We start from the raw sequence: 27,336 nt of genomic DNA, 5'->3' as shown, positions 1-27,336 counted from the left end.
ATGCTGGATATGAAAGATAACAAGTACTGTAGGTTATTGCTAGACCGGAGGCTCCCACAGAAAATTCTACATATAGTAGATAATTAAGTATGATAAGCCCCCTCCCCAGCCCGCAGACACGCAGCACGAGGCCAGCTATTATTATTATGTTTAGATCTGATGTCTACTTTGTACTAAGTGCTGTACATATATAATGCCCTCCTATATGCTGTTAGTATTATACTTAATGACTTAGTGGGGTGCTGCCAGTTTAGATTATATATATATATATATATATATATATATATATATATATATATATATATATATATAGATAGATAGATAGATAGATAGATAGATAGATAGATAGATAGATAGATGTATTCTTCTACTTCAAATAATACTGCATTACCCTCTCTCCCAATAACAACTTCCCTATACTATCTTACTCTTTAACTGACATGAAGTATCACTACAATAATACACTTGGCTGCCTTCCACCAATGCTTAAACCAGTTGGTTTCTACACATGAACTGCTACATATCAGCTCTATATATCCTTTTTTGCACATTTAATGTTGTCTTCAACACTAAGATGAAGCCTTCACATAGGTTCCAGTATACGCTATTCCCAAGCACCTAGCTAATCGTAGTGATTTAGCACATAACGTTAAACATATATACAGTAGTCTTGAGACTAGTCTTGAGACTAGGTACTGTGTGTGCTAGGAACCGTGTGTGCTAGTTGATGTTTGTGCTGAGCACTGTGTGTGCTAGCTAATGTTTGTGCTATGTATTGTGTGGACTGGGGATTGTGTGTGCTGGGTACTGTGTGTAGTAGGTTCTGTTGGCGCTATGTACTGTTGGTACTAGATACTGTTTTTGTTAGGTTCTGTTTGTGCTAGGTACTGTTTCTACAAGGTACCGTGTGTGTTAACTACTGTGTGTGCTAGGTATTGTTGGTGCTGGGTACTGTCGGTAGTAGGTACTGTTTCTCCTAGGTACTGTCTGTGCTAGGTACTGTTTGTGCTAGATACTGCGTGTATTAATTACCGTGTGTGCTAGGTACTGTTTGTGCCGGGTACTGTCTCTGCCAGGTACTGTCTGTATTAGGTGCTGGGTATTATATCTGCTAGGTATTGTAGGTGCTAGGTACGGTCGGTGATAGGTATTGTTTGTGTTAGGTACTAGTTGGGCTAGATACTGTTTGCGCTGGGTGCTGTTTGTGCTAGGTACTGCGTGTGCTAGTTACGGGTGCCAGAAATTTAGGGATCATAACGGAGGTGTTATAATACAGATCATGGTGACGCAATTTTTATAAGGTACTGTTTGTGTTGGGCACTGTCTGCGCTGGGTATTGGTTTGCGCTGGGTATTTTTCTTTCCGCTGGGTATTGGTTTGCGCCGGGTACTGTTCGTGCTAGGCGATGTCTGGGCTAGATGATGTTGGAACTGTGTGCCTTATGTACCGGATTTTTGAGGACCACACTTAATACGTAAGCCCTAGCCCCCCCCCCCACACACATTCAGAGCCCACACCAGGGTACTCCCCCATCCTACCAAATCTTCCCCTTGTGTACTATAGAAGCGTGAGTTCCCCAATGGTCAGATCTATATTGACTTCTCTGAAAAAAAAAAATTTGTCAATCTGATGTCTTCTATTTCTATGACTGTCTGAACTTTTATTTCTTAGTTTGACCTTGGGGGAGTTGGTTTAAAGTCCCCTTCCCTCACTAAGGAAGGGTTCCCCGACTTATCAATGTCTTGACAATAACTTTAAATCGGACCTGCGTGTCCGTCCCATATGCTTGTCTTTTGGAGCGGGGGTCCTGTGTGTCCCCATTTGTTACCTCTACTTTTGAAACTGAATAAAAACTTATATTATTTAAAAAAAAAAAAAAAAAAGTTTAAACATGGTGGCAACCCATTACTGTATAGAAATACAGTGGAATTTTGAAGAAAACATTTTTTTTTCAGAAATTACAGGACAAGGGTTGCAGTGTTTTAACTTCACATAATTACACATTTTACATTACAATTTCATATTGCTTAAAATCCATTGAAAACTGAAATCACAAAGAGTAATTTATCACTGATTGGAAGTTAGTTTTATTGCTACCTGGACAATGTGAACAACTTTTATTTCTAATGCATCACTTCTTTATATATAACTTCAAAGATTTACTATAAGTGAATGGAAGGAAGCAGCAGAAGAATAAATAAAAACCAGACATATACAAAAGGGAAAACGTTACCTGACAAGGCAAAACCTATCATTTGGACCAAGAAAATGGACAATAAATTTGAGCATTTTATTGTGACGGCATGTGGCCTTATTAATTACTGAAGAATGTATTATAGCTTATTCCATCTTACAGCCTTATGCGACAGTGAATGTAAGTCTTGTGACTATTTGTCTTGTGGGATTACATTTTGAGTTTAATACACCTTTAACATAATATTACAGTAAAAGGTTTCTATTTTGGCAAGAGAGGAAAAAATAAATATTATATATATATATATATATCATACAAATATGCAACTGAAGAATAAACAAAACTGCTGCAAACTATTAAAGAGATTGTTTGTGAAACGCTAGGATTTACCATTGGAACAAAGGGAACTTTCATTCATGAAGTATAAAATACTTAATGCTGAAAGCTCCTTTATTTGTTTGCAGCGGTCGCCGCCCTGCGCTGCTAAGGCAGCCCACGGCAGAGCGCTTTTTGGCTGACAGGTGATGTTTCCACCTCTTAGCCAAAAGCCGTTTGTGAAATCCAGCATATTGCAGCGCCAAGCAGGATTTCACGCAGGCTATTGGTTAAGAGGTGGAAACGTCACCTGTCAGGCAAATAGCGTTCTGCCATGGGCTGCCTTAGCTGCAAACAAATAAAGCAGTTTTCAGCATGAAGTATCTTATACTTCATGAATGAAAGTCCCTTTTATTTGTTCCAATAGTAAATCCTAGCGTTTCACAAACGCTAGGCTATACCATCACTTTAAGCACTGAAATAGTATTCATTTAATATAAGGAAAGTTGAATACAGGTTGTTTTCAGAGGAGTGATTTGAAATACTCTAGGAAAGAAGCATATGAATAAAGGATACAGCACTGGCATGATTTATACCAACAAAGACAGCCACACAGCGCATTACACTAGACCACTCTCTTTTGAACTTGTGTGGCTCTCCCAAGTGTCTGTCAATACATGGGTACAAAAGTCCAATGGCAGCTGTAAAGACAAAACACAGGCAGCATTATATACAGCACCAAAGCATGTTTTCAACTGTATTAATGTAATACTTAAATAAATAAAAACCATGTATAGTTATAAATTATCATGTTTTTAATATTTGATTGGTAACAAACTCTGGAATTATCTTAAAGGGACAGTCTAGGCCAAAATAAACTTTCATGATTCAGATAGAGCATGTAATTTTAAACAATTTTCCAATTTACTTTTATCACCAATTTTGCTTTGTTCTCTTGGTATTCTTAGTTGAAAGCTTAACCTAGGAGGTTCATATGCTAATTTCTTAGATCTTGAAGCTCACCTCTTTCAGATTGCATTTTAACAGTTTTTCACCACTAGAGGGTGTTAGTTCACGTATTTCATATAGATAACACTGTGCACGAGAAGTTATCTGGGAGCAGGCACTGATTGGCTAGACTGCAAGTCTGTCAAAAGAACTGAAAAAGGGGCAGTTTGCAGAGGCTTAGATACAAGATAATCACAGAGGTTAAAAGTATATTATTATAACTGTGTTAGTTATGCAAAACTGGGAAATGGGTAATAAAGGGATTATCTATCTTTTAAAACAATAAAAATTCTGGTGTAGAATGTCCCTTTAAGAGTTTTTTGTATTGCTTTAATCTTTGATATTGTTTACGTGGTGTGTGTCATATACTGAATTTTTCCTGGAAAGATCACTATATCATCTCCCAAACAGTTCAAACCTTTTTATGTGGAGGGAAAATCACAAGGTTTAACTTTAACTTTAACATAAAAGGGATAGTAAACCCAAAAATATATTTTATGATTCAGATAGAACATACAATTTTAACCCCTTAAGGACAAGGTCATTTTTCAATTTCTTGCCCTTAAAGGACCAAGGCTATTTTTACATTTCTGCAGTTTGTGTTTAGCTGTAATTTTCCTCTTACTCATTTACTGTACCCACACATATTATATACCGTTTTTCTCGCCATTAAATGGACTTTCCAAAGATACCATTATTTTCATCATATCTAATAATTTACTATTACATTTTTTTTTTTTTTATAAAATATGATGGAAAAAAAAAAAACACAAACTTTTTCTAACTTTGACCCCCAAAATCTGTTACACATCTACAACCACCAAAAAACACCCATGCTAAATAGTTTCTAAATGCTGTCCTGAGTTTAGAAATACCCAATGCTTACATGTTCTTTGCAAGTTATAGGGCAATAAATACAAGTAGCACTTTGCTATTTCCAAACTATTATTTTTTTCAAAATTAGCGAGTTACATTGGAACACTGATATTTGTCAGGAATCTCTGAATATCCCTTGACGTATATATTTTTTTTTTTGTAGACAACCCAAAGTATTGATCTAGGTTCATTTTGGTATATTTCATGCAACCATTTTACTGCCAAATGTGATCAAATAAAAAAAAAATGTTCACTTTTTCACTAACTTTTTCTCAAACTTTAGGTTTCTCACTGAAATTATTTACAAACAGCTTGTGCCATCATGAAAAAAAAATGGTTGTAAATGCTTCTCTGGGATCCCCTTTGTTCAGAAATAGCAGACATATATTTTGGTAATTAGAAGGCTGCAAAATTCCGCTGAGCACCACACTTGTATTATGCCCAGCAGTGAAGGGGTTAATTAGGTAGCTTGTAGGGTTAATTTTAACTTTAGTGTAGTAGATAACCCAAAGTATTGATCTAGGCCCATTTTTGTATATTTCATGCTATCATATTACCGCCAAATACGATCAAATAAAAAAAATCATTAACTTTTTTAACAAACTTTAGGTTTCTCACTATAATTATTTACAAACAGCTTGTGTAATTATGGCACAAATGGTTGTAAATGCTTCTCTGGGATCCCCTTTGTTCAGAAATAGTAGACATATATGGCTTTGGCACTACTTTTTGGTAATTAGAAGGCCGCTAAGCACCACAATTGTATTATGCCCAGCAGTGAAGGGGTTAAATTAGGTAGCTTGTAGGGTTAATTTTAGCTTTAGTGTAGAGATCAGCCTCCCACCTGACACATCCCACCCCCTGATTCCTCCATGACCCCCCTCAAACAGCTCTCTTCCCTTCCCCACATCACAATTGTCACTGCCATCTTAACTACTGGCAGAAAGTCTGCCAGTACTAAAATAAAAGGCACATTTTTTTATTTATATTTTTTCTGCAGTGTTGGATCCCCCTTAGCTCCTAACCTCCCTGCCCCCTCCCCCCAAACAGCTCTCTAACCCTCCCACATCTACCTATATGCCGCCATCTTGGGAACTGTCAGCTGTCTGTTGAGCTTTTGTAAATAAATACCCCATTTTTCTGTAGTGTAGCTGCCCACCCTCAATACCCTAACCCCTCCCAGATCCCTTTGAAAACATTATCCCCCCCCCCACCTCCTTCCAGATAGGGTTATTTGCTGCACAATTACTCACTTGCTGAGCATGCTCGAGCACACGCGCATCCCCGTCGCCACCCCACCCCCCCCCGCATTCCCGCACAGGATCAGGAAGTTCCCGCCTCCCTGCTATGGCTCCCACCCACCAACGATCGGCACCACTGCTGTCTGATGCTGAGTTCTGCATCGGTAACCCTGCAAATCTATTTCTGCAGTGCCCACTCATAGGGCATGCAGAAATAGTGCGATCTTGCTAAAAATAGTGAGATCACAGCAGAGAGAATCCAAGGATTGCAGCGACGTACAGGGTAGTTACTGGTCCTTAATGTGAATGTAAATTTTGATGCTAAAGTGCCCGGTTTTTAAAATTTCGATTAAAAACAGGGGAACTTTAATTCATCAAAATTTACATTTCACTCGTGAAAAAATACTTACCTTTTAAACTTGACAGTCGCTCCAGCTTCCCCCGGTCATTGCAAGCCATTTCTGACGTCAGAAATGATGGATCGGTCATCCTCAAATCACGGCTTCCCCCCGGGGGAATCAGTGTCTGATTCAACACCATGATTGGAGGAAGCCGGATTCCTCATTTAAGACCCAGGAAGAGGCTTTGCGACGGGTTTTAGACCCAGGAAGAGGCCTTGCGACGGGTGGAGGAAGCTGGAGCGGCTGTCAAGAATAAAAGGTAAGTATTTTTTCACAACACGAGTGAAATTTACATTTTGATGAATTAAATTGCCCCTGTTTTTAAATCGAATTTTTAAAAAACGGGGACTTTAGCATCAAAATTTACATTCACTTTAAGGTCATAACGACCAGCATCGTACAGGGTCACATGGTTTAAGGGAAGTTTCTACCCCCATCTATTAGGAGTTTACTTATATTATTTAATTTGCTTTGCTCTCTTGATATCATTTTTTTTTTAAATAATATTTAGGTAGGCTCAGGAGCTGGGAGCTAGCTGCAGATTGGTGTCTTACAGATGTGTTCAGATATCTCTTAGTAGTGCAATGCTGCTAATTCAATAAAGGATAACAAGAAAATTAAGCAAAATTGATCATTGAAGTACATCAGAAACTGGTTTTAAATGGTATGCTCTATCTGAATCTTAAAAGAAAATGTTGGGTTTTCATGACCCTTTAACCAAGTAAGTCTTAGTGGACAGTAAACACCATGAAATTATCAGCCATTTCTGTTGACTTCAGGGTGAATAAAAATATAATTTAAAAAAAAGATACAAATTTGAGTTTAGTTAAATCAGATTTTTTTTCCCATTAATACATTCACAATGTCATGCTCTCCCAGAGGTTGCTGTGAACCTAGATATCACATATTCTTAGTTTTCTAATTCTCAAAACTGTGAATTTGTATCTGTAGACATAATATACCTCTTCTTCACAGCAAAAAGGTTATAAAATAAAATGACAGAGTCAAGAAGTAGATCTTAAAACGGACACCAACCTGATTTACTTCTATTATTAAAGTGAAGGTCAATTTTCATGTGAAAGTGCACGTTTTTTAAAAAAAAATATTAAAAACAGGGGCACTTTCATTCATGAAAATTGAAATTTCAGCTGTTTTCTTAAAATATAATTACCTTTTCTTCTTGAAACCGATCCAGTGCTTCACCAGCCTGTCGAACGCCTCTTCATACGCCAGCAATGATGATTCCGGCATCCTCCAATCACTGCTTCCCCGGGGAATCAATGCCTGAGGCAACGCTGTGATTGGAGGAGGCTGGTTACGTCATTGCTCGGTAAGTAAACCAGAAAGAAGCAGGCAGGGCATCGTTTCAGAACGGCGATCCGGCGTTTCAGAAGAAAAAAGGTAAGTATTTTTAAAACACGGTGCAATGTCAATTTTCATGAATGAAAGTGCCCCTGTTTTTAATAGTTTTTTTTAAAACCGGGCACTTTCACATGAAAATTGACCTTCACTTTAAATTTGCTTTATTCTCTTGTATCCTTTGTTGAAGGAGAGGATATGCACTACTGGGATCTATCTAAAACAAATGGCTGAGACATTTACAAAAAGATAATATATGTGCAGCCACCAATCAGCAGCTAGCTCCCAGTAATGCATTGCTCAATAAGCCTATGTATGCTTTTCGACAAAGGATACAAGAGAATGAAGTAAAGAAATTAGAGAACTGAAGTAAATTGGTAAATTAAAATTACATACTCTACCTGAATCATGAAAGTTTAATTTGACCCTTTAATCCCAGTGTTCTCCACACACAAAAAAAAATCTATGTACACAAAATCAACACCTTACTAAATTTCAAGAAGCTCAATAATTAGAAAATGTTTGAAGTGGGATAGGTCTGCACAAGGACCTGTGTGTGAGCAGAGAGGGACAAGCATTAATAATGAAAGTAAAACCTATTATGATATTGATTTAGCTAAATTAAACTATTTAAACTTATTATTAAAGGGACAGTCTACACAGGTTTGCAAGCACCTTGTTTGGGATTGTTGTGCTGTGGGCATCCCACGCCGTCCTGTGCCACATCATGCAGGGCAAAAGAAAAAAAGTATTTTAAAAAATCATTTCCCATTCGGCCGTTGTAGGATGGCAGCAAACTCCTCCCAGAGAATCTGTGGGTGCGTCTATTGTGTAGCAGCATCCAATGATCAGGCTCTCCTTTGTAAAATTAATGACGCGCACTGTAGTTTTGCTCATGCGCATTGTGTCTGCCCGAGTGTCTCAATGTAATTTAGTCCAATCACGCACACTGCTGGGTATAATTTTTGAACCCAAAAGGAGGAAAAAGGTGGGAGGAGGAGTTTGGCGGCCATATTAGAGCTGCTGAATAAAGAAATTTTCCCCAGAATACTGTAATCACTTTTGCCTGCATAAGGTGGCACAGGATGGCGTGGGTTGCCCGCAGCAGAACAATCCCAACAAGATGCTTGGAAACCCGTGTAGACTGTCCCTTTAAGGTAGTGATTACTTTATTTAGTTAAATAAAACTAATTTAAAATTGTTATTATTGAGGTAATGATTATATTTCTCATTCCAATAAAGTGCAGCTGAAAAGTTGATAAAATATGAATGATTTACATATTAAACTGGAGAGATCACCTCCCCAAAATGTAATAATGATCTATGTATTTCTTATAGTATATCACCAGATCAGTAACTGGAAAAATAATAACGTTCTAATTTTTAGAACAAGTCATGTAGAAAACCACGATTTAAATTGAGTCTGATTGACTAGAAATTTAAATAAAATCCACCCTGGTTGTCTTGTTATGGAATAAACATTTTAAAGGAAATGAACACCTTCTTTGCTTCAATTGTATTTCAATGGCCAAACTCATTCCACCAATTGCATTATTTAGAGAAGCAAATCCAGGCTTGAATAATAGTTTCAAAAACGCTAGACCACCTTCATTCATCAAGTAAACAAAGAAGTATCTAATACCCAAAAGAGGATCAATATGTTGTAAACTACCCAAACGTCTTCTGTGCCAAAAGGGGTAGACAAAAAGTACATAAGAATATATAACGAGTAGCCCTTAAAAAGGTTAAACATCATACCGTGTCACATAAATATATATATATTAATAATATATTATACATACATTTGCATACAAATATCACAAATATAGATACAGCATTTTTTAAGTCGACTTACCAGATAACCCAATAGAGCCTTGAGAAAGACCCAATCAGGTTGAAACGCGTTGGTTGTCTATTGAACTATTCAGTGTGTTTTAACCTCAGTTTTGATTATTTATCAGTGTTGCACTAGTTTGTGTTTTCAATTTTATTCCACGGGTCAGTTTTGCAGGTACCAAGGTGAGGATACTTATTTCGCCACTGAATTTAGTCGTCTCTGGATTTTGAGGATAGGATTTTGCCCACTCTAAGGAAGAGCTTATGGAACTTTATTTGAACTCTGGACTGAGCTATTAGTGCAAGCAGTTAGTTTCTTAGAGGTACCTGAATAGGCTGCATCTATATTGGTGTTTTTTGTATTTATATTTCTGTATAATTAAATATTATTATGTGACACGGTATAATGTTTAACCTTTTTTAAGGGGTATTTGTTATATATTCTTATGCACCTTCATTCATCAGTTTAAAAAAACAAAAACAAAAAAAACAGATGAAAAGGTGCCTTTATTTTGCAGCGGCTTCACTGCTAAGCCTGGCAGCTCTGATGGCTCACGGCACTGTTAATTTTTTCAATTAGGTGATCTTTCCAACTCTTAGCCAATAGCCAAGCGTGCCTACAACATAATGCCGATCAGCACGCATGGCTATTGGCTAATAGGTGGAAACGTCACCTCATTGATGGGCAGTGCAGTGGGCCTTAAGAGCCACTTAGCTATGGGGTGAAGCTGCGGCAAAATAAAGGCACCTTGTTGCGGCTCCCCCTGTCTAAGCTGACAGCAACAGCCACCTCTGTGTCGGTAATACATCAACATAATACGCTTGGCAAAGTACTTTGTGACGGACGTAGTACCTATGTCCAAATGGCTCAAGGGGTTAAAGGGACATTAAACACTAAATAAATGCTAGATAGAATGATGCATTCAAAGAAAAGATTATTCTGTGAATAACATTTAGATATATTTTTTAAAGTTTCATTAGTTATTTAAATATTGACAAAGTAAGTGTAAACTTTTAGTGTCTATAAAACAATGAGAGCTGCCATGTTGTAACTTCGGCTACCTTCTCTGCTGTGACCAATTAGGGACAGTTATAAAAATGGTCACTAGAATGTGCAGCCAAAGGCTCTGTGGTATATAACAGTGTTCTGCACTTCCATTTCTAACAGGAACTGAAAAGCTCACAACATCAGAATCGAATTATAGGAATAGAGGAAAAAAAAATAAACAATGAAAGTATATAGCAGAGTTTTTTTTTACATATACAATTTATCCTTTTATAATACCATCTTAAAGTGTTTAATGTCCCTTTAAGGACAAGTGTGCAATGAAAATTATTTAGAGTTTGCATGTAAATACATTTATCTTGAGTCTATGATAGGCTATCTTGTTTTCATGATAAATTTGGGAACATGATGAGCTAATATGAATCTTCTGACCTTTGTGTCTGTTATACCATATGTCAGTGCTTGACAAATGTGTTTAAAAAATTAGGAGCCAGTAAGAATATTTCCTAGCTAGACCGACGGATTTGTATATAGACATATGGAGAATAACCCAAAAAGTTAGGAGCCAGGGGTAAAATTCTAGGAGCCAGTGGCTACCAGGCTCCTGGGTTTGTCGAGCCCTGCCATATGTGATGTTATTATGAAATACAAAAATGTTCAGATAACTCAGGACAATAAAAGTCAAAATTAAACAACTTTTCAATTTACTTGCATTATAAATTTTGCTTAGTTCTCTTGGTATATTTTGTTGAAGAGGTGAGCTAAGGCGTATGCATGTGTCTTTATTCACCTTGCAGCACTGTTTGCAACAATGCTTTTAGAAATGTTTTTATATATATATATAAAATTTTATTTTTTACAATAACTGTTACCATACACTGTTAAAGACACATTACATTCTTAAAGGGCCATTATAGTCTAGTGCTGCGGAATCTGTTGGTGCTCTACTAATAACCGATAATAATAATAGTCGAAAAATATGACACCTTCTAATCCGTTAGAGCATGTAATTTTATGACTAAGTATAAACCATGCCGTACTATGTGTTTAACCCCCACAAAGTGGTTAAACACACAGTAGAAGTGCCACTGGAGACCTGCAGAGCACTGCTGATTGGATCAGCAGTGCGCCACAGGTCCCGAGCAGCACTTCTATGTGTTTAACCCCTTTGCAGTAACACAGAGTACTGCATGGTCAATAGTCTTAAAATAACACGAACTTATGGATGAGAACATGTCATTTTGTTTACTATAATGGCCCTACCAAGTTTAACTTTTTAACAGAGGAGGAAACCAAGAGTATAAAACAAATCTGATCATTTTTCAAATTGCTCACTGTAAATGAATCATGAACATTTTGACTTTTTCACCCTTTAAAAGAAGGCATTTCAATGTTGATATTCTCTAGCTCAAAGCACCCTCCATGCAGTGTTTGTATAGTTCTGTGTTAGAGCTCATGAAAAAAAGGGTTAAAACTTGCATAAAACTTGCAGCTCAAGTAGCATAGTTATGTAAGGTGGTGTATTGAATTTCCTAAATAAGCTTGCACTCTGTATTAAGAGGAAGCTCAAATGATATGTTTTAAATACCAGCTAGGAAACCAATATATATGCTTGAAAAAAAATAGATGTTCAGCAGAAATAACACAATCAGTATCCAATGGTGCAGTGTCCATCAGAGATGCATATGGAATTTACTGGAATTTGACTGCTAGCTTTGAAAAAGGAGAATAAAGACAGAAATCATACCTGCAGCTGTACCACAGCACAGGGGCACCCACCAAGCTGAAGAGAACAGGCTAGAAAGGACATCCGGTGGGAAAAGAGTAACATTCCTTTGAACTTGTAGAAGGTTTAGTACTAAAGCCAAAAAAACGCCAATGAGGAAGAGCAACAATCCACGTATTAAAAGATTCATCTTGTGACTGAGACCCCAGGATTCTGGCTTAGATGATGCATTATCTCGGTTTCCCATCACCTCCAGGCACCCACCAGACTGGGGACTGAAATGATGGGTCACTCTATTTTAGTAACCCTGCAAATGAATCACAAGGATGAGATGTTAACTTAAATAACATAAATTAAGTAGTATATCTGTATAATTGTCAGAAACTGCCTGGTCCCCTGCAGGAGGCAAAGGTAACCACATATACTATGTGGTTGTTATGTTACATATTTTGGACTAACACCACCCAACAGATGGGAATGTTGTTTAGGCGACCAGGTGACATTTATGACTTGTTCCATAGCAGTGCGAGAGTTCATGCATTGTGACTTGCTGAATGTATCTTTGCTCTATTCGGGGCGGCCAAGGGGTAATATAAAACAAGCGGAGAAAGGGGAGGGCGGCTAGCTCCTGTCACACGTTTGGGTAAAGCTTATCCTGTCACACTCTACGGTGCTTTGTAGTGTCACGTATTATGAGAGCGAGGTGGATTCCCACACGATAAGGTATCGGGCCTTTTGAAACACCGGGGGCTGAGTATGCCATATACCTGGGGGGCGAGCGACTATGTCATATAACATACATAAGATTAGATTTTACCTAAGATTCTAATGTTCTTTCATAAATAAAAAGGGATTGCTCGTAGGTAATTCTAAAGAGGGACAAATAGCCCATTAAGGCTTACAGATCATTACCAGAGCTCCACTCCTCTCTCTCTCACTCGTTTCTGTGCGTTGCTTAATACTAGTATCGATATTCTCTGCGTTCCAAGCCTCTCTCTGAGAAATACACGTCTCTTCCGCATGGCGACGTAAAGACTTCAGCCCTCTTAATAGGGGAATGTTCAATGTAAGAGTAAAGTAAGCAGCCATCTTGGTAAGGTCAAAGAAGTGTCTCCTCATCAATGTATAGAGTTGAGCTTAGCCAGCGACTGACACACATGATTCTAAATAGTATATAGGATTTGTCGCCCAAGACAACCACTCTCTCATGGTTTGTTTGTTTTCTGCTCTAGATACAGCTGGTAGTTGGCTATGATACTAATATTGTGAATTGGCTTTTCACATGTATTTGTAGTTGAAGTTCACGTTTAATTATGTTCAATTTGGTAAATTGATGTTTCGGCATTGTGTATATTTTGAAGGATTGTCAGAAAGTTGTGATGTATATACTGTGTGAATTTGCCACACTGCTTAATGTCACATTTTCTAGTAAAACATGCACCACACATTTCATGCAGACTATCTATGACAGAGAGGGTAGTGCCTTACTAAGTTAAACAAATTAGGGACAGATTTGCTTATACACATACAAACACACAAATACATATGTATACATATATAGACATATATAAGTGAATTGGAGCCCTTTGCAGTCAAGTAGCTGAAAACATGAAACATCATATTTATGCAATACTCATATTTAAAAAAACAGTAAACATAAAAAATAATGTGTAGAATTATGTAACACTATTGTACCAAAAGCTTGAAAAAAACAAAAAATAATAATTTTTTAGCCCACAAAAGTTATAATTAAACGGACAGTAAACCTTAAAAATAATGTTATATAATTCTGCACATAGTGCAGAATTATATAACATTATTTAGGTGCTATAGCCATAAACGCCTTTTTTACCTTTTAATTTGCTAAAAATATGGCGTTTTTACAGACCCGCTCTCTGCTGAGCGGGTCTGTTATTTTTAGTCAGTGCATCGGGCCAGCTGTATAGTCACAGCCCGGCCCGACTGCGCTTTAAGACTAAGTGCAGCTCGCTCCTGTGACAGGAGCGAGCTGCACTTAGTGCTATGGAGCGGTCGGGCCGGGCTGTGACTATACAGCTGGCCCGATGCGCTGACTAAAAATAACAGACCCGCTCAGCAGAGAGCGGGTCTGTAAAAGCGCCATATTTTTAGCAAATTAAAAGGTAAAAAAGGCGTTTATGGCTATAGCACCTAAATAATGTTATATAATTCTGCACTATGTGCAGAATTATATAACATTATTTTTAAGGTTTACTGTCCCTTTAACTTGTTTCCTCTCTAGGTTCTTTGATTTAGTTCTTTTTTAAAAAAAAAAAAAAAAAAAACTACCGGACCAGCATGCTAGCTTTTGAAAAGAAGACCTGATCAGAAGAGCCTGGAGAGGAAACAATGTAAGTGTATCTTTGAGGGGCACTATGTGCAGAATTATGTAACATTATTTTTTATGTTTACTGTCTCTTTAATAAAGTGTTTAACTGTACATTTACTGTAAATATTTCACATTCCAATGTTATTCACATAGGAATAAGTTCTAATTAGATATTCTTATATACATATATGTATATATCTATACCTGTATGTGTGTGTGTGTATATATATATATATATATATATATATATATATATATATATATATATATATATATATATATATATATATATATATATATATATATATATAAAGTGTATGAGAGAGTAGATAATACTGCTAAACCAAAAAAAAAAAAAAAAAGAATCTGATGGATATGATGATGAAAAGAAATAATAAAAGATTGGAGAAAGTTAAAGGGGAAGCTGAGAAAGCTTTAATTAAAGTAAATTCCTTTGATAATGATCCCAATTTCGAAAAATTGAATGGTGAGACAAGTCAGAATGTGTCTAAATTAAAAACTGACATTAAGGCAAGGAAATGTAGGAAACTTAGGAGAGATCAGGATGACTACAAAAATGGAAGGGTTTATAGTTACAAATCTCAGAAAGGCACATATGACTCAGGTACAGATGTATCAGACTCAGAATTAAGTAATTCAAAAAACTTTTGGTATCAGTCAAAAAGAAGGAGGAGAAAGAACAGAAGGGGAAAAAGGAAAAGATCCCTTTGGGACTCCAGTAAAAGAAAAGAGATACCAAACCAGGCAGAACAGGGGGAGAGGAGACCAATATGTTCAGAGCAGGGGGAGATCCAGGAGAAGGGGTACACGCAGGGGCTACTGAATAGCCATAATGATGATGAATTACAGATTGTTAACCTTTCCTCATTTCCCCTAAATTTGGCTCATGTAGAACTCCTGAAAAAGGGGTTATCTTTCTGCCCTACTGCAATGGTTGATAAATTTGAGCTACTTAAGGACTTACATCTATTTGCCAGAAAAATTGTTCTATCCATTATTATGAAATCAAAAAAAGTACATAATTTGGATATGGACGATCAGTCAGCTCTGGCAGATCTAGAATCTTTGTTAGCTGACAATATTCTGGATGAAAACACAGATACCACACAAGCAATAGTTTGTGAAAAACCGTGTTTTAAACCTATGTCTACCTATATGCCTTCTCTCTCTTTGGTCCCAGCAGTCAATCTATTTGTGAAACAAATGGAAAAAGACATAGATAGCTTGGTACCTCAACAATTAGATGACAATCTGAAGCCAAGAGAGCGAAAAGCTTTAAAAGAACTGAGTATGGCTAGGGGTGTGGTGATAAAGCCTGCCGATAAGGGCGGCAACCTAGTACTGTTAGATGAACACCTTTATATCAACGAGGTGAAACGTCAGCTTCATGATAAAAATCAGTACATAAGACTTGGAGGTAGCCCTTTGGAACATACCCAGAACTCTCTTTTTAAATTGCTAAATGAGGCTAGAAGAAAAGGGATTATTGACCAAAAAGAATTTAAATTTCTATTTCCAGAACATCCGGTTATGCCAGTGTTTTATATCTTGCCAAAACTGCATAAAAATATGAAATGCCCTCCGGGGAGACCCATAGTCTCCGGAATAGGTAGCATTACGGAAAACATTGGAGATTACGTAGATAAATATCTACGTCCTTTCCTCTTAACGTTACCATCGTATGTAAAAGATACGGCGGACCTTCTGAGAAAATTGGATGGAGTAATGGTCAATGATAAAACCATTTTGGCATCTTTGGATGTAGAAGGATTGTACTCCTCAATTCCTCACAAAATAGGTCTACAGGCTATTAGGAAATTCCTTGAAACAAGGGGTCAATCCTTTTCTGAACACTCAGACTTCGTAATTTCATTGCTGGAATTTGTCCTACACAATAATGTATTCTCATTTGATGGACAAGTCTATCGTCAACTGCGGGGCACGGCTATGGGGGCAGTGTGTGCCCCCACATATGCCTGCCTGCATTTGGGAGCATGGGAGTCTGATATTTTTGAGGTTTTCGGTGACATTTTCAATGAAAAGGTCTTAATGTGGGTTAGGTATGTGGATGATGTTCTTGTCTTGTGGGATGGTGTGGAAGAAGAGTTCAACTTGTTTGTTGACCAATTAAACCATAATGACAGGAACATCATCCTCACTTCTGAGACCAATCCCAAGGAACTCAATTTCCTTGATATTACCATCAAGAAAGAGGGTAATAGAATAGTCACTGAGAATTTCAGGAAGAAAAATGCCACAAACAACATTCTTCATGCTCAGAGCAGCCATCCCTCACATTTGAAGAAAGGCATTCCCTATGGACAATTCCTCCGTTTAAGGAGGAATTGTTCATCCCTTTCGAAATTTGATATACATGCCAAAATGATGAAGGATAGGCTTTTACTAAGAGGGTACTCCAATAAGTCCCTTAAAAAGGCACTTTGGAAGGCCAGAAAAACCCAGAGAGATGACCTTTTGTATATAGGAAAATCTAAATCAGATGGGGGAAACATTAGATTTATTTCTAGATTTAATAATCAATGGAATAATATTAGGTCAGTCATGAATAAAAATTGGAACATTTTGACTTTGGATGACAAGGTAAAAAATGTAATCGGAGAGAAACCTCTAATGACAGCCAGAAAATCAAAAAGTCTGAGGGACATCCTGGTAAAAAGTCAATTTTCCAGGGGTCCATCTGATGCAGACTGGCTTAGAAAGGACAGGGGGATCAAAGGCAGCTATCCATGTGGACACTGTGTATACTGTGTCCACATGGATAGCGCAAAACAATTCTCAGTACAGGATGGTAAGACTTACGATATAAAGTATTTCTTCAATTGCAAGTCTGAGGGAGCAGTATATCTTCTTAGATGTTCGTGCCCGGTCTTTTACGTAGGAAAAACGAAGAGGCTTGTGAAGGACCGGGTACAAGAACATCGTGACGATATTGCTCATTGTAATGACACCAGTGTAGCGAGACATTTTGAAATGTTTCATAAAGGAAATGTGGAATCTTTAAAGTTTATCATTATTGATAAAGGAATCACTAATGGTAGAGGTGGCAATAATGAAAAAATCCTTTTGCAAAAAGAAGCAAAATGGATTTATAAACTAGGAACAAGATATCCAACAGGTTTAAATGAAAAGCTGGAGTTTGCCAGTTTTCTATAAGTGTTTTTCTGATAGAGTGTGCGCCGTTATCTGGAAGTGATCATTAAAAGGCCGTTTTTAGCTTTGTTTAGAAAGGCTTAGGAATTGAGTTTCTCTATTTAATAATTTAAGTAATAACAAAGCTTTTATATTTTGGCACTTTTTAACTATGAACACAAGTATTATTAAAATAGGGCACCTTGCTGTATACAGCTTTAAGAAAATAGCAGGTGTTTAGCAAGTAGATCACCTGTGGAGTCACAGGTAGGTCCATAAATAGAGGATATCCGGTATGGAATAATATGCCCTGATGAACCCCTTAGACACAAATCTTGCTGCAGGGGTGAAACGTGCGTTGGCACTTTGTGTAACTTTGGCACCTATGTGCTATACTAGCCAGGAGTGAGGTCGACCAACTCCTGTCTTTCTTCTAAGCATTTTTCAAAGAAAGCAAAGAAAAGACATTACGGTACAAGTTTATTTTTTGCCCTGGAACTGACTTCATGTTGACACTACATGCTGAGAAAGAGCGTGTGTGTTTGAAAAGCGGCTAACTATTGGAGATTGTGGTTTCCTTTCTTGCGCTGGACTGAGCGTGCAACATCCACCTGAAGGTGTTTAAAGATAAGAGATCCCTTTGCTGAGAAATCTTTTGGCTCTTGTGTGTGGCTGTTTCAACTTACTTTCCTGAGTATACGGTGCATCCTGGTATGTGCTTAGCTACATAACATCGGTGGAAGCCTGGTTTCTTTCACCTTGTGCAACTGACCAATCCAGTGGATGGTTTCTCGGCTTTTGGGACACACCTCTTGCAATCGAACCTATTGCCAGCAGGCTTACAACCACACCTTAGGCTGCAAGTGACATCACACGCTCTGAATGCTGCATCCTCTCTGAATTGGAATAATGGATCTACATACAGCAGCTAAGTAAAATAACTGAACTTGTACTTCCAGCAGCAGTCACCATTGTCTGTATTTCAGACGCTATACTAAGACATTTGCCGGTCATTTTTTCTGATCTATTTAGGATAAAATGAAAATGTCTTTTTTATGATTTAACTTGTAACCATAATGTCAATGCCTTAGTTAGATTTTACTTACGTTCTTTGCTTACTATATGTTACCTGCCTATGTTATAGATACCTGTCTGTGTTATAGATAGTAGGTTAGGCTGTACCCCTAGTCAATTAGCATACGTATGCTTAGAGGTTCCTGGCCTTTTAGTAGCATTTAGTCTTTGAATTTTGCTGTTTTTAGTTAAGAATGCTCACTTTCAGAGTATGATTGACTTTGTCACTTTTTGTGATCCACATAAATGTGGTTTGGGATTTAAATAGGAATTAATAAATTTGATTATTTACCAAAATTCTGTGTGCCTGTTTTATCCCTTGCTTTTTCACAACAGTATTGTATGTTGTGAATACATTCTCTCTGTTTGATTTTTGTATAATATATATATATATATATATATATATATATATATATATATATATATATATATATATATATATATATATATATATATATATATATATATATATATATTCTAAAAAAAACAGATATATACAGAAATATTTATTTAAGAATAAATATAACTTATTCTGCTATGTGAAGAACATTGGAATGTGAAATAGTAATTCGGGTTAGCACACTTGGTGAAACACGATCGCATTTGCACCCAAGTATGAGTGTTAGTTCCCCCCCCCCCATTTTTTGCACTCCATTGATGTTTATGGGGGAATACATTAACGCGTTCTCGATATTTTAAGTTCTACGCAAAAAGCCTCCGTCTAGAAAAATAAACGTGCAAGCGGGTAATCTAGCCATTTAAAACGTTTTTTTGTTGTTTCTTTTTTACATTTTCTTTCTTTCCCCATAACTCTAATGCATCAAATGTACTATAAAAGTATATATGTAGAGTAGTCTATCCACATTTTTTGTTTCTGGAATAATCGTGTAAAATGTTAGTCTCTTGTCTTAAAGGGACAGTAAACACTCCTTATAAAATTACCTTATTCAATAGTTTTGAACCTGCTGATAAGTCTGCAACGTTTTAAATATACCTGTTCACATCGTATTGTGTCTGATTGTAAATTCAAACTGTGCATCCAGACATCCAGAAATGGCCCCCAAACTCAGCCCCCCCCTCTAGTAAACGACTCGTAAATTATTTCTTCTGTCCGTGCACGGACTGTTTATCTTGCGTCATCCGATCGTCTCACATGTTACTCGCCGAATTTGCGCATACGCAATGACTGGGGGAAAGAAAAAAAACGGAACCTTCAGACAACCACTTTTATTTCCTGTGTTTTTTACGGATACTGCAGAAAAATAACACAGGTTATTTCAATTCCATTTTAGGTATTACGTTATAAAATATGTATAAAGTCAATAAAGGAAAAAAAGATTGATTAATATTTTTAAATTATTAAAATATATGACATGTCTTGAGACGTTATATTTTAGAGCTGGGTATATAGTATGTAAATATTAGAAAACTATGTGTGATACAAATGCACCTGGCTGTAAGTGTATATTTATTATTTTTATTTATATATATATATATACACACACCTCTGCTCATCTGGTAATGAGGAGAGTAAAACACATTGCGGTGCGCATCGCCATGCGAGTAGTGTTTATATGTCATCTTCACTGCGTGATGACACAGTTGAAAGCTTTAGGAACGAGCCGAGGTATTGTAAAAAAATTTCAATGTAGCTAAAGAAGGTACAGGGAGGAGGAGTTTGGGGGCTATTTTTGGACATATAAATCGATTATTATATTAGGGATATTTATGGCTGCTGCTATTCTTCACTATTGTGGGTATGTGAATAACGATTGAATGGTTATGTATTTTTATAATATATATCAATGTTAGTGGTGTTTACTGTCCTTTTAACGCTGGAAACCTATTGTTTATATTGTAACCAATGTCTCTGATAATCTGTGATTCTTGTTCTTCTATTTTTTGTTGTTTTTAAAAATATAAAACCTTAAAGTGAATGTAAAGTTGAATGAATGAGTGCTCGATTTTTAAAAATACTATTAAAAACAGGGGCACTTTCATTCATTAAACTTTACATTGCAGCGTTTTTTAAAAATACTAACCTTTTTCTTTAGGAAACCCAGACCGCGATCCTCCGCCCGCAGCTCCTCTGTACTTACCCCAGCATTGACGTAACCAGAAATCTTGTGAGGCCACGCAACAATTGGAGAAAGCCGTTTCGTCATCGATATGCTGAACAGCGTGTAAAGCGGACAGAGGATTGCCGGTCTGTGTTTCCTAAAGAATAAGGTAAGTATTTTAAAAAAAACACTGTAATGTAAAGTTTAATGAATGAAAGTGCTTTTGTTTTCAATAGTATTTTTAAAAACCTGGCACTCATTCATTAAAATTTACATTCACTTTAATAAAGCCTTTTAAAACTAAGTTGTTGTGATGACCCTTAAACATTGAAATTTAATAGTGTTCTGCCTATGTAAAATATAATCTGCACCCATGAACTGCAGAGGAGTATAATTTTCATTCCTATATGCTCCATGCAGTTACTAAATTATTTATAAACACAGTACATTCAATATAAATCAGTATTTACTTTTTATATTAGGAGGATCAGGACAGGCAGTACACTGCTTGCTAATCTTTAGGCTTGTAATTTTGAGCTGGAGCTTTGGACTCAGTGAAGCCTTATAAGGATGAATCTCCTCTCTGAGCTCAGTGCATTGCGGGTGAGTGAGAGCCTCATCAGAAGCCCTGTCATGGATGGAGAGGAATGGATTCGGATGACAGCTCTGTGCAGCCTTTCCTCAAAGTTCTAAATGGAATCATTACTGAGAGGATGAACCAAGCTCTCAGCTTGTCACAGGACACAATCTGTCCACACTAGTGTTACCGACTTCCCCAGTTCCAGGAGCTGAATCAGAATGAAGAATGTCCTCTGCTCTTGAGGGTTAAGAAAATACAAGATGCGGTTAGGAGAGCAGAAACATTTGGAATTTTTCAAGACTCCTTTATTGTTATTATTTTACAGTTATCAGAGAGAGCTGTGAAACTTAGGTTTGCTATTAGGTGGTTCTAGTTTTCCAGCTTAATATTACACAGTGGGTGATTGTAAAGAGTGTATTGTGTTGGCCTTGACGTAAAGGTTCTAGCTTGGTCTTGTCTTGTTGGATTCACTCATACAATAAGAGTGTGTGTAAATTAAAGAGACAGGAAACCCCAACATTTTCTTTCATGATTTGGATAGAACATACAATTTTAAACAACTTTCCAATTAACTTCTATTATCAAATATGCTTCATTCTCTTGTTATCCTTTACTGAAAGAACAGCATTGCACTACTACCAGCTAGCTGAACACATCTAGTTAGCCAGTCACAAGAGACAAATGTGTGCATGCACCAGCAAACAGCTAGCTCCCACTAGTGTAGGATATGTGCGTATTCTTTTTTCCACAAGGGATACCAAGAGCGCAGAGGCAGGACTTTTTTTCACTTTCTGCAATGAGAATTTTTTTTAGTGAAATGTTTTTGCAGGTCATTTTTAAATTTAAATTCAATTTTAAATTAGGCAGTTATACTAAAGCACCAGTACAATTCCAAATGTGTTGGTTAACTGTGGAATAAAGCCATTTTTAAAGTTTTAGAATATATTGTAGTAGTTAAAGATTGCATTGCAAATTAGCTGCAGACAAAAAAAGAAATTGTAAAATGTCTCTTGAATAAATTTGTTTCCTTTTCTCTTCGTCTAACATAAAAGTATAGTATTAAAAAAGGTGCATTGCTCATACGAAGGTCTTACATTCAGAAAAAAACAGCTTTGCAGACTGGGAAAGGCTAGGGGGGCGGGTTTGACAATAATCCCTGAGAGCCAGTCAACAATCAATGCACTGCTGCTTTGCAGCACTACTGCATATTTGACTGTTCACTTCAAACAGCACTTTGCTCTGAATACACCGTATTAAGGAAAACTTACACAGTGCAGCCAGAGCACAGCTTTGTTTGAAAAGAACAGCCTAATGTGGAGCAGTGCTGCAAAGTTAAAGCGCTAACAGTTCCTGCATGTGACCTGTTCTTTCTGCAGACATGCTGCATTTTCTGCGATGACATCTCAGATCACTATATGTTCTGCCTTGGGGACCAAGAGAATGAAGCACATTTGAAAATAGAAGTGCATTTAAAAGTGTCTTAAAATTACGTTCTCTATCTGAAGCATATTAAAATTGCCAAAAAAAAATAATACTAAAGGGATAGCAAAGTCAAAAATAGACTTTCCTATCCCTTTAATATTGCTTTTTTGCAATTTTAATAGGTTGCTTCCCTTCTAAAATTAAATTTGAGATGTTAATTCTTTAGCAGTGTGAAATTTGGCTTACAGATGTGTAAGCATGGAAACAGAAACTTTAACCAATCAATGACAAGATACCAAACACATCCAACTAATTGTAAACACGGAATGTTCCCAGAAAGTACTGATCTCTATTTTAATGACTGGGAAGTTGTTGTTTTTTGTTTAATCACTATGATGAAACATTACAACTTCTTCAGACTGTTTTGAAGTATCTCACTTTGCTTTCCAGAGTTCATATATGCTTCCAGATGGAAGAGAGCACTCGCCAAAAAATATGGTTCAATTCCTTCTTTATTAAGTAGTTGGCGTCTAAATGTCTGATGACAGGGGTGAGACCCCAAAAACATTAACTACTTAATAAAGAAGGAATTGAACCATATTTTTTTGGCAAGTGCTCTCTTATAACTGAATCTCTCTTTCTCTCTCTCTTTCTCTCTCTCTCTTTCTCTCTCTTCTTTCTCTCTCTTCTTTCTCTCTCTTCTTTCTCTCCTGTAAAATGATGACAGAAATATTGACAAATAATCCTTTATTTTATTTATATATATATATATATATATATATATATATACACACATAAACACACTTAAACCGAGGACAGACAAAAGGAATGTGCAGGCGGCTTTTCTAGTGTTGCTATTACCTAGCAACCAATAAGTTCTATGTTCCAATAAAACTTCATTGAGTGAGGTATAGCCCACACATGTGCTAATTAGAGATTTTAAACAATGTATGTGGACAGTATAAGTGATTTTAAATGCATCACATAGTCAAATGTGCCAGGGCAGGATTTACCTGTGGGGTTTGCTTGCATTCCTGCAGCTGAACCACCATGCTTTTGCAAAACTTTCATACTGAAAACCATCTTTTTTAAAATAAGTTTGGGGGTATTTGCTTTATCTTATTTAAAAGAAAATGCCCAAATGGAACCAGTCAATCATCCAGTCAAACACGACCTACTAATATGAGAGTAAGGGGTCGATTTGCCAATGTCCACCAGACATCGCTGAATGCCGTCAGCATACGCTGTCAGCATTTAACATTGCACAAGCAATTCTGGTGAACTGCTTGTGCAATGCCGCCCCCTGCAGATTGGCCGCTAGTCGGGGGTGTCAATCAACCCGATCGTATAGGATAGGGCTCATTGATGTCCACAGCTTCAGAGCAGGCGGATGAGTTAAGGAGCAACGGTCTTAAGACTACTGCTTATTAACTTATGTTTCTGGCGAGCCTAAAGGCTCGCATGGAAACAGGGGCCATTTGGTCCTTGATAAATTAGCCCCTAAGTACGCAAATGACACCCATAACAAATCAGAATACATTATAAGTACAAGTAAAAAGCACAATAGTACTGGTTATTCTATGTATTGCTTGCGATTGAGCAATTCCTGAGCTGGATAATTTAATTCATGCAGTTTTATAGTATTAGAACCCAGGACACTGCATAGATGCCCTGATGATCGAAATATCCACGATGTGGCAATATAATCAATCCGTCACGGGATCAAGATTTGAAATGAAATATTTGAAATATTCATAAGTGCTGACATCAGTGTCTGAATGCAATCTCGCAGGGAGGCATTTTACTATACATCTCAGCGGGTGGCAATGCTGATTATTATATTTAAAGCAACATTGTCACCAACATTGAAGGTGTAATAAAAATGATCCCTTTACACAGTATTGTATGGCAATATAATTTACATGTGTCAACTGAAAATTAACCCGTTTTGTTACAAGACAATAGTGAAACTAGGACGTCAATAATACCCCTATAGCAACTGAGGGATAATGGGTATATTGTACATATGTATACAATGTTTTATTTTATTGTATAATGGTAGAATATGTATTTAAAATATTGTTGTGTTTTTAAAAATGAGGGGTTTTGCTTTGGCGTGTTTGTGTCTTCTTTTTTTTTAGGAAGAAATTTTTGTTCTGTCTCACGGCCATGGCCGCTCCCACCCCTGTCACGCCTGGCCCCATCCCCGTCATGCCAAGCCGGCCCCATCATGCCCACAGTTCTTGTGGCGGACAGGTCAGTTTCTTGAAGGTCAGGTGTGTTTGTTCTCGCGCAGTCTTTACTGCGCATGACGGCTTCGGACAAACACACTTGGCCTTTTATATTATAGGATAAGTTCTCGCTGTTCTGAACATTTTATACTTATAATATTGAGAAGGCACAGTACCAAACACGTTCTATATTAATTACTTGTTTATTACAGTGTGTTCGCAATATTATAAGTATAACATATTCAGAGAAGTGAGAACTTATATCAGAAATAAAGAAATAAAACTAAAATGTCGTGGCTACTGTCTTCTATGAAATAATATCACAAACACAAAGGCGCCCATTTAACAAGCTCCGTAGTGAGCTTCTGGGCACGTGTTTCTGGCGAGCCTTCAGACTCGCCAGAAACAGCAGCTATGAAGCAGCGGTCATAAAGAGCGCTGCTCCATAACCTGTCCGCCTGCTCTGAGCAGGCGGACAGACATCGCCGGAAATCAACCCGATCGAGTACGATTGGGTTGATTGACACCTCTCTGCTGGCGGCCCATTGGCCGCGAGTCTGCAGGGGTGGGCTGCTGGTGCAATGCTGAATACGGAGAGCGTATCGCTCTCCGCATTCAGTGAGGTCTGGCGGACCTGATCCGCACTGTCGGATCAGGTCCGGCAGACTTTGTTAAATAGAGGCCAATGTCTTTTTTCCTAAAAAAAAAAAGTTGAAAACACCTCAAAAGCAAAAAACACAATTTTTAAAAACACAATAATTTAAATACATACAGCATTACACAATAAAATGCTTATAAATAAAACATTTTGTATGCATGTATATTATACCCACAATCCCACAGCTCCTATGGGTTTCAAAGTACTTTTTTTTGTTTTGTCTTTATTAATAATGGAGTTCGCAGACATAAGGAATATACAGGCGTTCCATGGGAGTGTGATGGGTGTTTCATGGGAGTAACTTGTATTTTAATGGGGTAACATTGCCACGAGTTTCTAATATTCAAAGCACTGTCCTCCATTTTGGAACACCTTTTTAGCCATATCAGTTTTGCCAGCTTTTCAGTGGCTATAATTTTCCATTGTGAGAAATCTAGTGAATTTACAGTGAAATGTAATTTACATATGCATAATTTTGTAGAGTTACCACACCGAAACAGTTATTTGTTTTAGTAAACGCACATCTTGTGTAAACATACTTTGAATACAGCCCCCTCCCCCTGCCAAAATTGCAAATGAGTGGCAGTGTGGGAGGACTTTTGCTGAAGCTGTGATCCCTATAATTTCCTATGGGAGACTCATTGTCATTGTCACTCATCGGAAAATAGAGGTTCAGCAACCTTTTTTTTTAATATATCACCACTTACCAGACCCACAGACTACGAGACTGGCAAAGCCAAAAAGGCAATTTCTTGTGGGTCTGAAAATGTTTTCAATATCGGGGCCAAAGTGAGAACTGTTGAATGAATTGTAGGCTAGACATAGCATGTTGTTGGCATTCATTATACTTAGTGTGCGGACACCAATTATTTTTTTTATATCTAAGTCCTTTAGTGAGTGGTATGTGAGTTTATTCACTGTGCAATGGTGTCTGCATTGCTGGGTACCATAAAATAGAATGTGTTTGATTCCGTCCAAACCATCTGTGCATTTCACGCTTTGAGATATGGTTTATACAAGAGAGAAAAGATTATGGGAACTTCAAGGAAAGGACCCTCTAGTGCTTTGATAAATATATCATGAATTGAGCTTGTCGGTACTGATATTTCTCAACCAAATGTAACATGGTGAGAAAATAAATCAAAACTTGTTCCCTGAATTGATAGAATATATCTCTGGTCTGTAGACACTATTTCACATACCTCATGTTCTAAGTCCTAGACCTAGGTGTGTGCAAAACAAACTGTTATATTTGCACTCTGCATATCACACATGCCACAGATAATATTGTGCATTACTCACAATGATATATTGTATGCTGCATGGCACACATTCTTTATATTGCAAATGTTGCACTTCTTGTTATAGCTATACTACTTCCTGCCCTCCCAAATTACTTCTTAGTATGCATAAATTTGCATACCAGATGATACCACATAAAGGGCTAGATTACAAGTGGCGCAGTATTTTTTTTTGTCAGGTTGAGTTCGTACTACAAGTTTAAAAAAAAAAATATTTTGCACTAGCGTTAACCCGAATAGCGCCAAAAACCTAACTTACGTTTTTGTGTGTGCTTGCATGTTTTTCTCTTAGGAATCAATGGAGAAAAAAAAAGTGGAAAACAACCTAACACCCGAGATCGCGCAAACTCCATCGCATTTTCGCATTCCCTATGGAAGTCAATGAAGAAAAAAAATGTTTTGAAAAAAAAAATAACGCTCATCGTGCAAACAACAGCCCTTAAAAAAAATTTGTGCAATCTTTTTATTAAAAATGTTTTATCAGACAGTGTTAATATGAGTTTAAGTGTACATTAAAATGTATTTTTGAA

At 37.1% G+C, this 27,336-nt stretch overlaps 1 protein-coding gene and 1 long non-coding RNA gene across 4 annotated transcripts in view; one reads left to right on the top strand and one right to left on the bottom strand.

The window, feature by feature from the left end:
- INSIG2 (insulin induced gene 2) overlaps positions 1-12,963 on the bottom strand; it is a 20,313-nt gene extending 7,350 nt beyond the window's left edge. Inside the window, exons 1-3 of one of the 3 annotated variants that reach the window (XM_053698015.1) lie at positions 12,875-12,963; positions 11,984-12,269; positions 3,086-3,210 (exon numbers count right to left, since the gene is read on the bottom strand). In XM_053698015.1, the coding sequence (XP_053553990.1) occupies positions 3,086-3,210; positions 11,984-12,209 (351 nt within the window). In that variant the 5' untranslated portion in view covers positions 12,210-12,269; positions 12,875-12,963. Of the gene's footprint in view, positions 1-3,085; positions 3,211-11,983; positions 12,270-12,779; positions 12,803-12,864 lie in introns of those variants that run through there. The other 2 variants (XM_053698016.1, XM_053698014.1) reach the window with 2 other exon arrangements.
- On the top strand, positions 12,562-27,336 carry LOC128645201 (uncharacterized). Its single transcript, XR_008400087.1, has 3 exons — positions 12,562-12,685; positions 20,609-20,783; positions 27,099-27,336. It is a non-coding gene; the product is annotated as an uncharacterized LOC128645201 (long non-coding RNA).

The sequence above is a fragment of the Bombina bombina genome, chromosome 1 (genome assembly GCF_027579735.1).
Source record: "Bombina bombina isolate aBomBom1 chromosome 1, aBomBom1.pri, whole genome shotgun sequence".
In the NCBI taxonomy this organism is placed as follows: domain Eukaryota; kingdom Metazoa; phylum Chordata; class Amphibia; order Anura; family Bombinatoridae; genus Bombina; species Bombina bombina.
The sequence above is the reverse complement of the archived record's forward strand: the minus strand, read 5'-3'. Positions and strand labels throughout refer to the sequence as shown.